The sequence below is a fragment of the Chrysemys picta genome, chromosome 1 (genome assembly GCF_011386835.1).
Source record: "Chrysemys picta bellii isolate R12L10 chromosome 1, ASM1138683v2, whole genome shotgun sequence".
Lineage (NCBI taxonomy): Eukaryota > Metazoa > Chordata > Testudines > Emydidae > Chrysemys > Chrysemys picta.
Window position 1 is genome coordinate 39,774,958 of NC_088791.1, and position 12,636 is coordinate 39,787,593.

Consider the following 12,636-nt stretch of genomic DNA (forward strand, 5'->3'; position numbering starts at 1 on the left):
AGTAGCAGCCGTGTTAGTCTGTATCCGCAAAAAGAACAGGAGTACTTGTGGCACCTTAGAGACTAACAAATTTATTAGAGCATAAGCTTTCGTGGGCTACAACCCACTTCTTCGGATGCATATAGAGTGAAACATATATATCACGAAAAGCTTATGCTCTAATAAATTTGTTAGTCTCTAAGGTGCCACAAGTACTCCTGTTCTTTTTAAAATTATGCATGTTTCAATATGAGCTAGCTACAAAGAATTTACGGTATTCAAACCTTGGAATTCATGTAGAAAGTTCCTGGGTATAGCAAGAGAATTCATATGGTAAATTACATCCCTAGCAGAACATGCATTTAAAAGCAAAAGTAAAAAACAATGCTGTACCTGGGACTAATTCCCTACCAAGGCTGATCAAGAAGCACTACTGTTGTAGCAGATTGTTCACTGCTATGTAGGTGTTTGCCCATTAACATTCCATTGAAAACAGTGGAATGCAAGGTTGGCAGCCACATTTAACAACACAGCAGGTGTATTCTGCCAAAACATTCCTGGAGTGTTCAGAAGCAAAGCAGCTATTAATCCCAGTACCCTAGGCCTTCATTAGAAATAAGATGTACATTTTAATAGCGAGAGTAATTAATAATTGGAACAATTTACCAAAGGTTGTAGTGGATTCTCCATTATTGGAAATCATAAAATCAAGATTGGATGTTTTTCTAAAAGATATGCTTTAGTTCAAACAGGGATTATTTTGTGGAAATTCTATGGCCTTGTTATGCGTGTGTGTGTGTGGTAGCGGGGTCAGACTACATAATCCCAGCGGTTCCTTCTGTCTTTAGAATCTATACATTAATTTTAGTTACATTAGGGAGGGCACATTACTCCAGCACTGCAACACTCCCTGCCTTGTTTTTCTTTTTTTTTTTTTCCTTTAACTTTGTTGTACAGGGAACTTTCTGCTCATGAGAAAGGCTGGCCTGAAAAGTCCACTGAACATGTACAACGCTTGCAGAGCAGTGCTTCAAGCCTGACATGGACAGGACTACTTCTAAGGCTACATCTACATTGCTATCCAGGGTGTAATTTGCAGCTCATGTAAATGTACCGGCACTAGCTGTAATATAGCTAAGATAGCAGTGAGGACATGGTGGCATGTATAAGCCCACCTGGCCCCACTGGGTACGTACTTGCATTGGTAGCCCACCTGAAACTTGCATTGGCATTTCCTCACTGCTAATTTTAGCAAGATAGCTAGATTACACCTAGCATAGGTGCGTCTGCACAAACTGCAGACTAGGTTCAGTCCAGTCTCGATGCCTAGTCAATCCTTGCTGAGCCTCAACAGCACCCACAGATTTAAACATTTTATTAAAACTAATGTTAAAAAAAATTATATAATACATAGGTTGGGAAAAGAATGTCTGTACATCTGAGTATAGTTCTTAGATTATCCACAAATACAAAATTAGTTTTTTAAAAGTCATATGATACATAGAGTACATGATCAGCAATAACCCAAATTTAGGTGAATACATTTAACAATACAGTTTAGGTATTAGAATCCGAATACACGGGTACATCACTCATGAAAAGTTGTACAGAGATTTGGTTGTGGAAAGCAAAATATATCAATGAGAGGAGATTGTCCCTCAGTAATTGAGAATTAGGTTGGTTGTCCATTTCCTGACTGCGCTTCTCATCGGCACTCCAGCTCATCCCTCCTACTGTAGAAATCTGTCATGCAAATTGAAGTACATCAACAAATCAAAACTCTTCTCAGCTCACCTAGCTACCACCTATGTAAATATCTTAAAAGAAACAAAACAGATCCTACTTCAGTGTTAGCTATTCAAACCACTCCATTTAATAATACTGCTTAGTGCAGGGGTCGACAACCTTTGGCACCTGGCCCGTCAGGGTAAAGCCAGTGCTTCACGACCCTCCTACTGAAAATGTTTTTCCTAATATCCAACCTAAACCTCCCCCACTGCAACTTGAGACCATTACTCCTTGTTTTGTCATCTGGTACCAATGAGAACAGTCTAGATCCATCCTCTTTAAAACCCCCTTTCAGGTAGTTGAAAGCAGCTATCAAATCTCCCCTCATTCTTCTCTTCTGCAGACTAAACAATCCCAGTTCCCTCAGCCTCTCCTCATAAGTCATGTGCTCCAGCCCTCTAATCATTTCTGTTGTCCTCCGCTGGACTCTTTCCAATTTTTCCACATCCTTCTTGTAGTGTGGGGCCCAAAACCGGACACAGTACTCCAGATGAGGCCTCACCAATGTTGAATAGAGGGGAATGATCACGTCCCTCAATCTACTGGCAATGTCCCTACTTATACAACCCAAAATGCCATTAGCCTTCTTGGCAACAAGGGCACACTGTCGACTTATATCCAGCTTCTCGTCCACTGTAACCCCTAGGTCCTTTTCTACAGAACTGCTGCCTAGCCATTCGGTCCCTAGTCTGTAGCAGTGCATGGGATTCTTCCATCCTAAATGCAGGACTCTGCACATGTCCTTGTTGAACCTCATCAGATTTCTTTTGGCCCAATCCTCTAATTTGTCTAGGTCCCTCTGTATGCTATCCCAACCCTCCAGCGTATCTACCATTCCTCCCAGTTTAGTGTCATCTGCAAACTTGCTGAGGGTGCAGTCCACGCCATTCTCCAGATCGTTAATGAAGATATTGAACAAAACCGGCCCCAGGACTGACCCTTGAGGCACTCCGCTTGATACCAGCTGCCAACTAAACCTGGAGCCATTGATCACTACCTGTTGAGCCCGACGATCTAGCCAGCTTTCTATCCACCTTATAGTCCATTCATCCAGCCCATACTTCTTTAGCTTGCTGGCAAGAATACTGTGGGAGACTGTATCAAAAGCTTTGCTAAAGTCGAGGAATAACACATCCACTGCTTTCCCCTCATCCACAGAGCCAGTTGTCTCGTCATAGAAGGCAATTAGGTTAGTCAGGCATGACTTGCCCTTGGTGAATCCATGCTGACTGTTCCTGATCACTTTCCTCTCAGGCACACTTTTGCAGACACACAGCAAGAGCTCTCAGCTGAAAATGTGGCCCTTTTAAACAAAAATATTTAATAAAAAAAAGTCATAAAACAATTGTGAATGGCTCTTGCTGTGGCCATATCTTGATAATCTCTTTGTTCATTGATTTAAAAGAAAACAACCAAAAGTGACAACACACTTTTTCCTTCTGTCATGATGAAATGTGTTAAATGATAGAGCCCAAAGGTAGTCACGTGACCTCAGCTTCCAGAAATCCAGTCCTTTACTACAAAGAGAAAAAACAAAAGCACAATTATTAGTGAAGCTACACAGCAGAATCCCAAAAATCCAGATTACATTTTTACTGTCCATAGGAGCTGGTCAGATGATCTCAACCACTTCCACAAACAGCTGCAGGGTTTTTTTGTGTGTGTGTGTGTGGGGAGTGTTTGAATCCCCATTTTTAATTTTGTTTGTCTAAACTTGTTCCCTTTCCCCTCCCTTCCAAAACAAAACGTTATTTAGTAGAGAGTGTTTAAAGTACATAGCCAACTGACTGACTACAGTTCTGGTTCCATATTAAAAATATTCAAGAGACCAAATAACCAAGCTCAGCCAGTTTACTGCCTAAAGTAAGATTGTATAATACGCAAAAGAGACATTTCGGGAAGCAATTTTTATCTCCCAACATATTCACCTTGCCCAGTAAGTGCACTTCAAAAGATATTTTCCCAAAACTACCTTTATGTCATGGCTTTTTACAAGTTAAAGCACTTTATATGTTACCTAAGATCCAAGCCACCAGATCATACCAGTTTCTTAACTTGTTGTTCTGTACCTTTCCTTATCTCTGGTTTACCACATTCCAGGTACCAACAGGTGGGAAGGGTCTTCCTAAGCTTGTACCCAAGACAAATATTTATGTATCTTGCTTTTGGCAGGTTTTATATTCACTACTGCCAAAAGCTACGTTTTGCTTTGCAGATGATTGTGGGATCTCTCTGTCTTGACAGAAATAAGCAAAAACGTTAACATAACCGCCCACTTGCTGGATAAAACACATTATTATGGTGTGCCCTATCCCTAACATACATGTATTAGCTAAGAGGAAGCTTTCTGGATCCAGAAGTTTGAAAGCATATTTCCCTGCTAAAGTCAGAGTCCTGTACCAACCCAGACCCTGATTCTGCAAATACTTATATATGTGCTTAACTCTGAGTACATGAGTAGACTCTCTGAAGTTTAATGGGACTACTAATGTGAGAATAGGTAAACAGGTGAATAAGTGATAGAAGACTCTGAGCCACATTCTGAAAAAGTTTAACAGATTCAGAGCCTGTGTGTCTCTTAATTGTTCACTTAATATAAAATATTTTGATACGAAAACTACTTTTCAATGTAAGTGCTTAACATTAAGTACTTGAAGTGGCTGCATTCCATGTTCTATGCAGCCACTGTGGTACTGAATTTAGCGCTTTCTTACTTCAATGATGGGAACACCAGAAAGACAGATCTCACTAGGCATTTAAGGTCTTGATCCTGCTCCCGTTCAAGTGAATGGAAAAACTCCCATTGACTTTAATGGTACACAACTGAACCCTTAGTAAGTTTATAGCCTTTTCAGAAACATGCTAACTGTACCAAGAAGCGGAACTACAAACAGATTACTTACCTGAACATCGAAGCATTTTCCATTCCTGTTGAAGTTGGTCTTTTAATTGTTTTATTTCAAGTACATTTTCTTGGGAAGCAGGTGCGTAGGCTCCAAAGTCAGGTGTAGAAACACCCGATAAGGCTTTGGCCACACTTTGCACTAGTTTTATTTCTGTGTCCTATTTTTAAAAAAATAATATTGTGGTGAAGCAAACATCTATTTGTTTCAACAACAAAATGCTATATTTTATAATAACCTATTGTAATGAAGTTGACAGTATCAGTAGTAATAATGAGTAACTTTCAGTTTTCAAGTCTAAAAGTACTACCAATGGAGGAGTTGAAGCAGATAATGAAGGAATTCATACTGTGAACGCCTATAAAACTAATTTATCTCAAATACAAATGACCTCTCAGTTACTCTTTTATGAGACTAAAGAAATAGCACAGAATTAAAGATGGAAAAAATGGAGAAAAATAGGTCTTATTTACTTCATAGATCACTGTATTTTCCATCACTAATAAACAGTGATTTATTTTGCTTTGACCAGTCATGACATTATAAAAAATTTCTGGGATCTTTTAACAGTTTAAATCAATGCTGTAAAGTCACTGAAAGCATTTTCTGTGGTCATTGTGATTAATGGTGAAGAGCATGCCAATTATTTTCATTGTTCAATAATGTTACTGAATTTCATTGAAAAGGAATAACATGGATTTTAGTTCTTCTAGGCCACGCACACCATATAAAATCTCCACATTTTTATTATAGGAACTACCTGCTAAGTGTTAAAATAAATCTGTTTGTTTCAGTCATTCATTAGAGGCTCACATGTCCATCTAAACTTCTCTTTCATCTCTCAAGCTACCCTTCAGACTCCCAATAATTCTTCCCAGCTGCATGCTCCTAATCAGTGTGCACAAATATACAAATGTTTCAGTATACTGTATACCAATGTACAGATTATTTTAATTCACAAAATTTAAATATCATAGCACAGTAAATTAAAAGAAAATGCTTGAGAAATGTAGAATAAAGTATGGTAAGATCAGTTAATAGACATCTTGAGAAATAGCATGTCCCTAACTGGGACAGTTTCCAAGAAAGAGATTCCATTTTATGTATTTCATTAAATTAAAACAATAAATAAATGGTACATTTACCCCACATAAGTACTTGTCAGTAAGTCTGTAAATGGATTCATGGTAACTTATATTTTCCAGGTTTCAGAGTAGCAGCCGTGTTAGTCTGTATCCGCAAAAAGAACAGGAGTACTTGTGGCACCTTAGAGACTCTAAGGTGCCACAAGTACTCCTGTTATATTTCCACTTTTTCTTTTTGTTCACTTTGCTTCTTTCCTGCTATATAATTCTGCTACTACTTTGTACTTATAATAGCACCTACTATGCAATTATCTTAAAAAGAGTTAAACTGCATAACACCTTTGTGGTAAGTAAAGCAGTATTATTCCAGTTTTACACATCTGGAGCAGAGAGAGTAAGAGCCACATCTGTAAAGGTATTTGGATGCTTACAGACCAGGTGCCTAGCGAGATTTTCAAAAATAGCTAACCCTCAATTATTTCAATGCACAGGGGATTTTGAAAATTCCAGTAGGCACCTATCTGCATCTTTAGGCATCTAACTACCTTTACAAATCTGATCTTTAGTGACTTGGACTAGGCCACACACACGTTCCTACCATTATATAGGCTTCTTTTATATAGGTTTTTTTTTTTTTAATATTGCTATGTTTTGTTTTTGTTATTTTAAAGGGAATTGGCCAAATAAAATTGAATATCTCCCAGCACAATGTATTCTGGTGAGCTCTGATAATGAGGATGCTGACAGCCTACTGTTACTTCTACTCAAGGTGCTTAATAGAATAGTTTCTCTTTGTCAGCTAAAGGGATTTTAGGATAATCAAGATTAGCACAACTTCTTACCTGTATTACCACAAGAATTCGAGACTCAGCTAATCCTTGCAGTAAACAAGTAAGCAGAGAAATCGCATTTACACCGAGGCTCCTGTTTGGTCCAATGACTATTATCATTAAGTCAGGTTGATAGCTATACGCTACAGGAAGAATGAATCCAAGTACAGCACAAAAGAAATTGTTTCTTCCAGCATCCTTTAACAAGAAACAGAAAACAGTTTAACATTTATGTGAAACTCCAAAATCCCTGTATGAACCAAAAAACAGAGATTTTATAAAAAAATAAACAAAACACAGAAATAAAGGAGAAGAACTACAAAAAATTTCTAGAATAGATCACTGTTGGAAACAGGACACTTGTCAGATCCTATGTAGTGTTCCTATTTTAATATGAGTCATTCATTGTATAAATTACACAGTATGCATTATTCATCTCCCCTTTCATTACAACTCCACCCCTCCAGGACTGGTGTCAGAGGCCATTTTAACCCGCTTCAAGCTGTCACAACTTTGGTGCCTAAGATGCACTGTACACAAATGGAGAAAAAAAATAAAGAGGGAGATTTTTAAAGGCCCAATGGCAGTTAGATGTCTAACTCCCATTTGTATCTTTGAAATTTCCCCCCCAATTTCATTAGTAAAAACTTGAATCAAACTGATAATCTTAGACACTATTGTCAGTTTTACGAACTAGTAAATATACTTGATTCTATTCTAACTTAGTTAAAAAAGAAAAAAAATGGCCTTTATCTTATTTGGTTTCCAGAATTTTTTAATGTACCTCTTTCCAGTTCAGAGAAATATGGTATTTGGAGTTAGTCTTTTCAGTTTGTTGTTTCTGGCAAATGTTCATCAAAAGTATTTTTCTGTAGATTAAAAAATACATTTCACTATTTCATCAACAACTTCTAATGAGATAATAAATAATACTACTAAAATTAGTGAAAGTGGATATTAAAAATTATTCTTTGGATGATATTCGTGGCCCCTTATGTAAATTTATCTAGGCAGCAAACACTTCTGAATCATTGTAGTCCCTTGTTTAAATTATGACAAGTAAGATTAAAAAAAGGTCAATACCAGTTAAAACTGAAATCTCAATAAAGTAATTTTTTTGTATTAAAGTTTCTAAGAAAATAATGGTCAAGTCACTTTTAGTGGAAAGAGGATCTGGAGAAGTAGGATATTGATATGTAAAGTTGGCCTTCAATAAAGAATTGTCCCTTTGACTCTTCTTCCCCCCACCCCACATATGATTAGTAAGCACATTTTCATAGTATGCAATAAAGAAATAACTACTTTCACAGTAGCAAAACTGGGTGACTATGTCAGGTTGGGAAAGATGCTTAAGGAAATGGAGGCTCAGATGATCTTCAGTGGGATTCTCCCTATTACTAGAGGAGGAGAACGAAGGCAATATAAGCTTATGATCAGATGGTTCAGGCAGTGGTGCTATACGTGGTGCAAACTTTGGGATGTTTGACCACTGGGAGGCATTCATGGAGAGAGGACTGTTCTCATGGGATGGACTCCACCTGAGTAGGAAGGGAAATAGACTTCTAGGATGGAGGTTGGCACAACTCATTAAAAGAGCTTTAAACTAGCAACTTAGGGGAGATGCTCATGTAATTTCCACACTTGATTTTAACATTGAGAGGGAGGAAAATCAAGTAAGAAAGGATACAGGAATGGAGAAAGGAACAGCAGTGGGTACGACAATGTACATTAAGAGGAAGAATAGTGCTGATACCAGTCAGATAGGTGATACTGGCAGTAGAATGACCGTACCCAATCGGGCGAGGAATGTGGGTGAAGCCAAGCAGCAACAATTAAGATGTTTGTATACCAATGCAGGGAGCCCGGGTAACAAAATGGAGGAACTAGAACTATTGGTGCAGGAAGTGAAACCAGATATTATAGGGATAACAGAAACATGGTAGAATTGTAGACATGACTGGAGTACAGGTATTGAAGAGTATGTGCTGTTCAGGAAAGAAAAATAAAGACAAAGGTGGTGGAGTAGCACTGTATATTAAATGATAAGATAGACTGTAAAGAAATTAGAAGTGATGGAATGGATAAGGTAGTCTGTTTGTGACAAAATCACTTTGGGGAAGAAAGCTTCTAGAAGTTCCCCTGGGTTAGTGCTTGGGGTTTACTACACCACCAGGATACAATTTGGATATGGCTAGAGACCTCTTTAATGAAATAAATAGTACTGGAAATTGTGTGATTATGAGATACTTTAACTTCCAATATATAGTTTGGAGGACAAGTGCTACCAATAATAGTAGGGCCAGATTTTCCTGAATGTGATAGTTCACTGATTTCTTCACCAACTAGTAGCTGAAGCAACAAGAGGTGATGCCATTTTAGATTTGATATTCGTGAGTGGTGAGGACCTCATAGAAGAGCTGGTTGTAGAGGACAACCTTGGTTTGAATGATCATGAGCTAATTCTGTTTAAATGCAAGGATAAACAAAAACAGATCTGCAACAAGGGCCTTTGATTTCAAAAACTAACTTTAAACAATTAAGGTGAGAGTGTGCTAAAGAAGTGGACTGAACTGAAGAACTTTATGGTTTTATAAAAATATAAGTGAATATAATGTAACTGGGATATGCTTCATGCAAAAGGTCTCTTGTAAGGTATCATTACAAAGCTCATAATCTACTGAGTGTGATCATCCTATTTGTAGAAATGTACCACTCTTGTATCTAAAACTAGAAATATAAAACATAACTCTGAGGGCCTATTGTAATTATGTAAAGTGTGGGCCATTAAGGATGGTTTGGAATCTTGATGACTCCCATTGTCTGCAGATGGCTGTATTTACCTGTGAGTCTTCCTGTATATGTGTTTGCTGGCAAGTGAGTAATGAAGTCTTGCAGTGACATGTGATCATGTCACCTGAACTGGAATCCATCTTTAACCTGGTGCTTTTCCAGTGAGGGGGGGTGGAAACCCAGGGGGACAAAGGGTTCCCGCCTTATGCAAAAGATATATAAAGGGGTGGAAGAGAACAGAGAGGGGGAGGAGCCATCATGAAGAATCCCCTAGCTATCACCTGAGCTGCAACAAGATCTGTACCAGGGGAAAGAATTGTGCCCAGGCCTGGAAGGTGTCCAGTCTGAGAAAAAACTTACTGAAGCATCTCTGAGGGTGAGATTATCTGTATTCAGTTTGATTAGGCATAGATATACACATTTTATTTTATTTTGCTTGGTGACTTACTTTGTTCTGTCTGTTACTACTTGGAACCACTTAAATCCTACTGTCTGTATTTAATAAAATCACTTTTTATTTAGTAATTTACTCAGAGTATGTATTAATACCTGGGGGAGCAAACAACTGTGCATATCTCTCTATCGGTGTTAGAGGGCGAACAATTTATGAGTTTGCCCTGCATAAGCTTTATGCAGAGTAAAACGGATTTATTTGGGTTTAGACCCCATTGGGAGTTGGGCATCTGAGTGCTAGAGACAAGCACACTTCTGTGAGCTGTTTTCAGGTAAACTTGCAGCTTTGGGACAAGGGATTCAGACACTGGGTCTGTGTCTGAAGCCACATGGGGGTTGTCTGGCTCAGCAAGACAGGGTGCTGGAGTCCTGAGCTGGCAGGGAAAACAGGAGCAGAGGTAGTCTTTTGCACATCAGGTGGCAGCTTTCTGTGATCCAACCCGTCACAACCTGGATTTCAGTAAGGCATTTGATACAGTTACATGTGGGAAATTATTGATTCATATGAGCACTGAAAGGTGCAAGGAACTGGTTTAAGGGGGGGACTACAACAGTTCAAATTGAAAAATGAACTGTCAGGCTTGAGGGAGGTTACTAGTGGAGTTCTTCGGGGATCGGTCTTGGGACCAATCTTATTTAGCATTTTTATTACTGACCTTGGCACAAAAAGTGAGAGTGTGCTAATAAAATTTGTGGATGACACAAATTTGTGAGGTATTGACAATATGGAGGAGGACCGGAATATCCTAAAAGAAGATCTGGATGACCTTGTAAACTGGAGTAATAGAAACAGGATGAAATTTAATAGTGCAAAGTGCAAGATCATGTATTTAGGGACTAACAACAAGAATTTTTGCTATAAGCTGGGGATTTACCAGTTGGAAGTGACAGAGGAGGAGAAAGACCTGGATGTACTGGTTGATCACAGGATGACTACGAACCATGAGCGTGATGTGTCCATGAAAAAGGCTAATGCAGACCTAGGATGCATCAGGTGAGGTATTTCCAGTAGAGACAGGGAAGTATTAGTATCATTATATAAGGCACTGGTGAGACTTCATCTGGAATACTGTGTGCAATTCAGGTCTCCAGGGTTTCAGAAAGATGAATTCAAATTGAAACAAGTACAGAGAAGGGCTACTAGGATAATCCAAGGAATGGAAAACCTACCTTAAGGGAAGATACGATTGCTCTGTATAAATACATCAGAGGGATAAATACCAAGGAGGGGGAAGAATTATTTAAATTAAGCCCTCATGTGGACACAAGAACAAATGGATATAAACTGACTAACAAGTTTAGGCTCAAAATTAGGCAAAGGTTTCTAACCATAAGAGGAGGGAAGTTGTAGAACAGCCTTCCAACGGAAGAAGTGGGGCAAAAAATCAAACTGGCTTCAAGACTGAACTTGATAAATGTATGGAAGGGATGGCACGGTGGGACTGCCTATGATAGCATGTGGCCCACTGGTGACTGCCAGTAGCAAAAATCCCCAATGACCAGAGACAGGACACTAGATGGGGAGGGCTCTGAGTTACTAACAGAGAATTATTTCCCAGGTATCTGCCTGGTGGGTCTTGCCCCCATGATCAGCATCTAACTGATCGCCATATTTGGGGTCAGGAAGGAATTTTCCCCTTGTCAGATTGGCAGAGACCCTGGGGGGTTTTGCCTTCCTCTGCAGCCTGGGGCACGGGTCACTTGCAGGTTTAAACTAGTGTAAATGGTGAATTCTCTGTAATCTTGAAGTCTTTAAACTCTGATTTGAGAACTTCAGTAACTCAGCCAGAGGTTAGGAATCTATTACAGGAGTGGGTGGGCGAGGGGGACCATCGTGATCATGTAAAGTTTATGAGTTGAATGTCACAATTGACTTGCCCCACAAACCTCTATATAGCATTATTATTAATTAGGACCCAATTGTGCTAGATACTGTACCAACACAATATGCCTACATCTGTACAAATAACAAGAAATTTGCCTTCCATGTTAGGTTCTAATACTGAGGTAGTTTGATACTGTTTAGCAAATTCAAGTCCTACATTGTATTTTGTGTCCTACACTGTGTCTTTAAGGGACAGCTCTGTGATGAGCATGTGTAGCCATATTAGCCCAGATCCTCAAAGATACTTAGGCTCCTAGCTTCCACTGAAATCAACTGAATTTCAATCATTGATTTCAGTGGAAGTCTAAATACCTTTGAGAATCTGAGCCATTGCTCTGCTGGGATTTCCAAGAAAATCCCCAGCCCCCATGGTAAAACCCACTGGAGGTGACTCAGATGGAGGAAATCTTGTGTCCCCTGTGACACACGTGGATCCTGTGGGGAACACTGGTGGACCAGGGCCAGCAGCAGGGAGGTCTTGTGTCTCTGCAGCCGTTCTGTGCCCCAGTAGCTTTCCATTCCTCATGGCTGACTAGAGAACCCCCTCAAAGAGGGGTCCAAGCCATGGAGAGACCTCCAAGGAAAAGATATTATAGATATTTTTTGATAAACCGCAGAGCTGGGTGGGAAATGATGTATGCATGCCCTCTCCTTGCTCTCTCCCCATGCAGATCTAGAGAACAGCATAGAGACCCATTGAGTCTAGGGCTCTAGATGAGCATGGGCAAGACGACCCTTGCTACCTCTTTTACAGCATGCATCATATAGTTCCTAAACATGGCGCTAGTTCTATTGGCTGTTCAAGAAGGCATGACAATGGTCTGACCCTTTGTTGATGCTAGTTTCACTGTTGTTCCAGCCTGGAGGTGGCATTACCTTAGACAAGGACTGGGAGCATATCTGGCCCCTGTGCAGGGGCACAT

General features: G+C 39.4%; 1 protein-coding gene across 4 annotated transcripts in view; it reads right to left on the reverse strand.

Moving 5' to 3' along the window:
• Nucleotides 1–1,339: 1,339 nt before the first annotated feature.
• Nucleotides 1,340–12,636, reverse strand: part of HDAC10 (histone deacetylase 10) — a 34,280-nt gene continuing 22,983 nt past the window's right edge. For 2 of the 4 annotated variants that reach the window (XM_008172883.4, XM_042844192.2), the window contains exons 18-21: nt 7,370–7,454; nt 6,598–6,783; nt 4,671–4,830; nt 1,340–3,284 (exon numbers count right to left, since the gene is read on the reverse strand). In XM_008172883.4, coding sequence (XP_008171105.3) covers nt 3,259–3,284; nt 4,671–4,830; nt 6,598–6,783; nt 7,370–7,454 — 457 coding nt within the window. In that variant the 3' untranslated portion in view covers nt 1,340–3,258. The remainder of the gene's footprint in view (nt 3,285–4,670; nt 4,831–6,597; nt 6,784–7,369; nt 7,455–12,636) is intronic. The other 2 variants (XR_010589953.1, XR_010589951.1) reach the window with 2 other exon arrangements.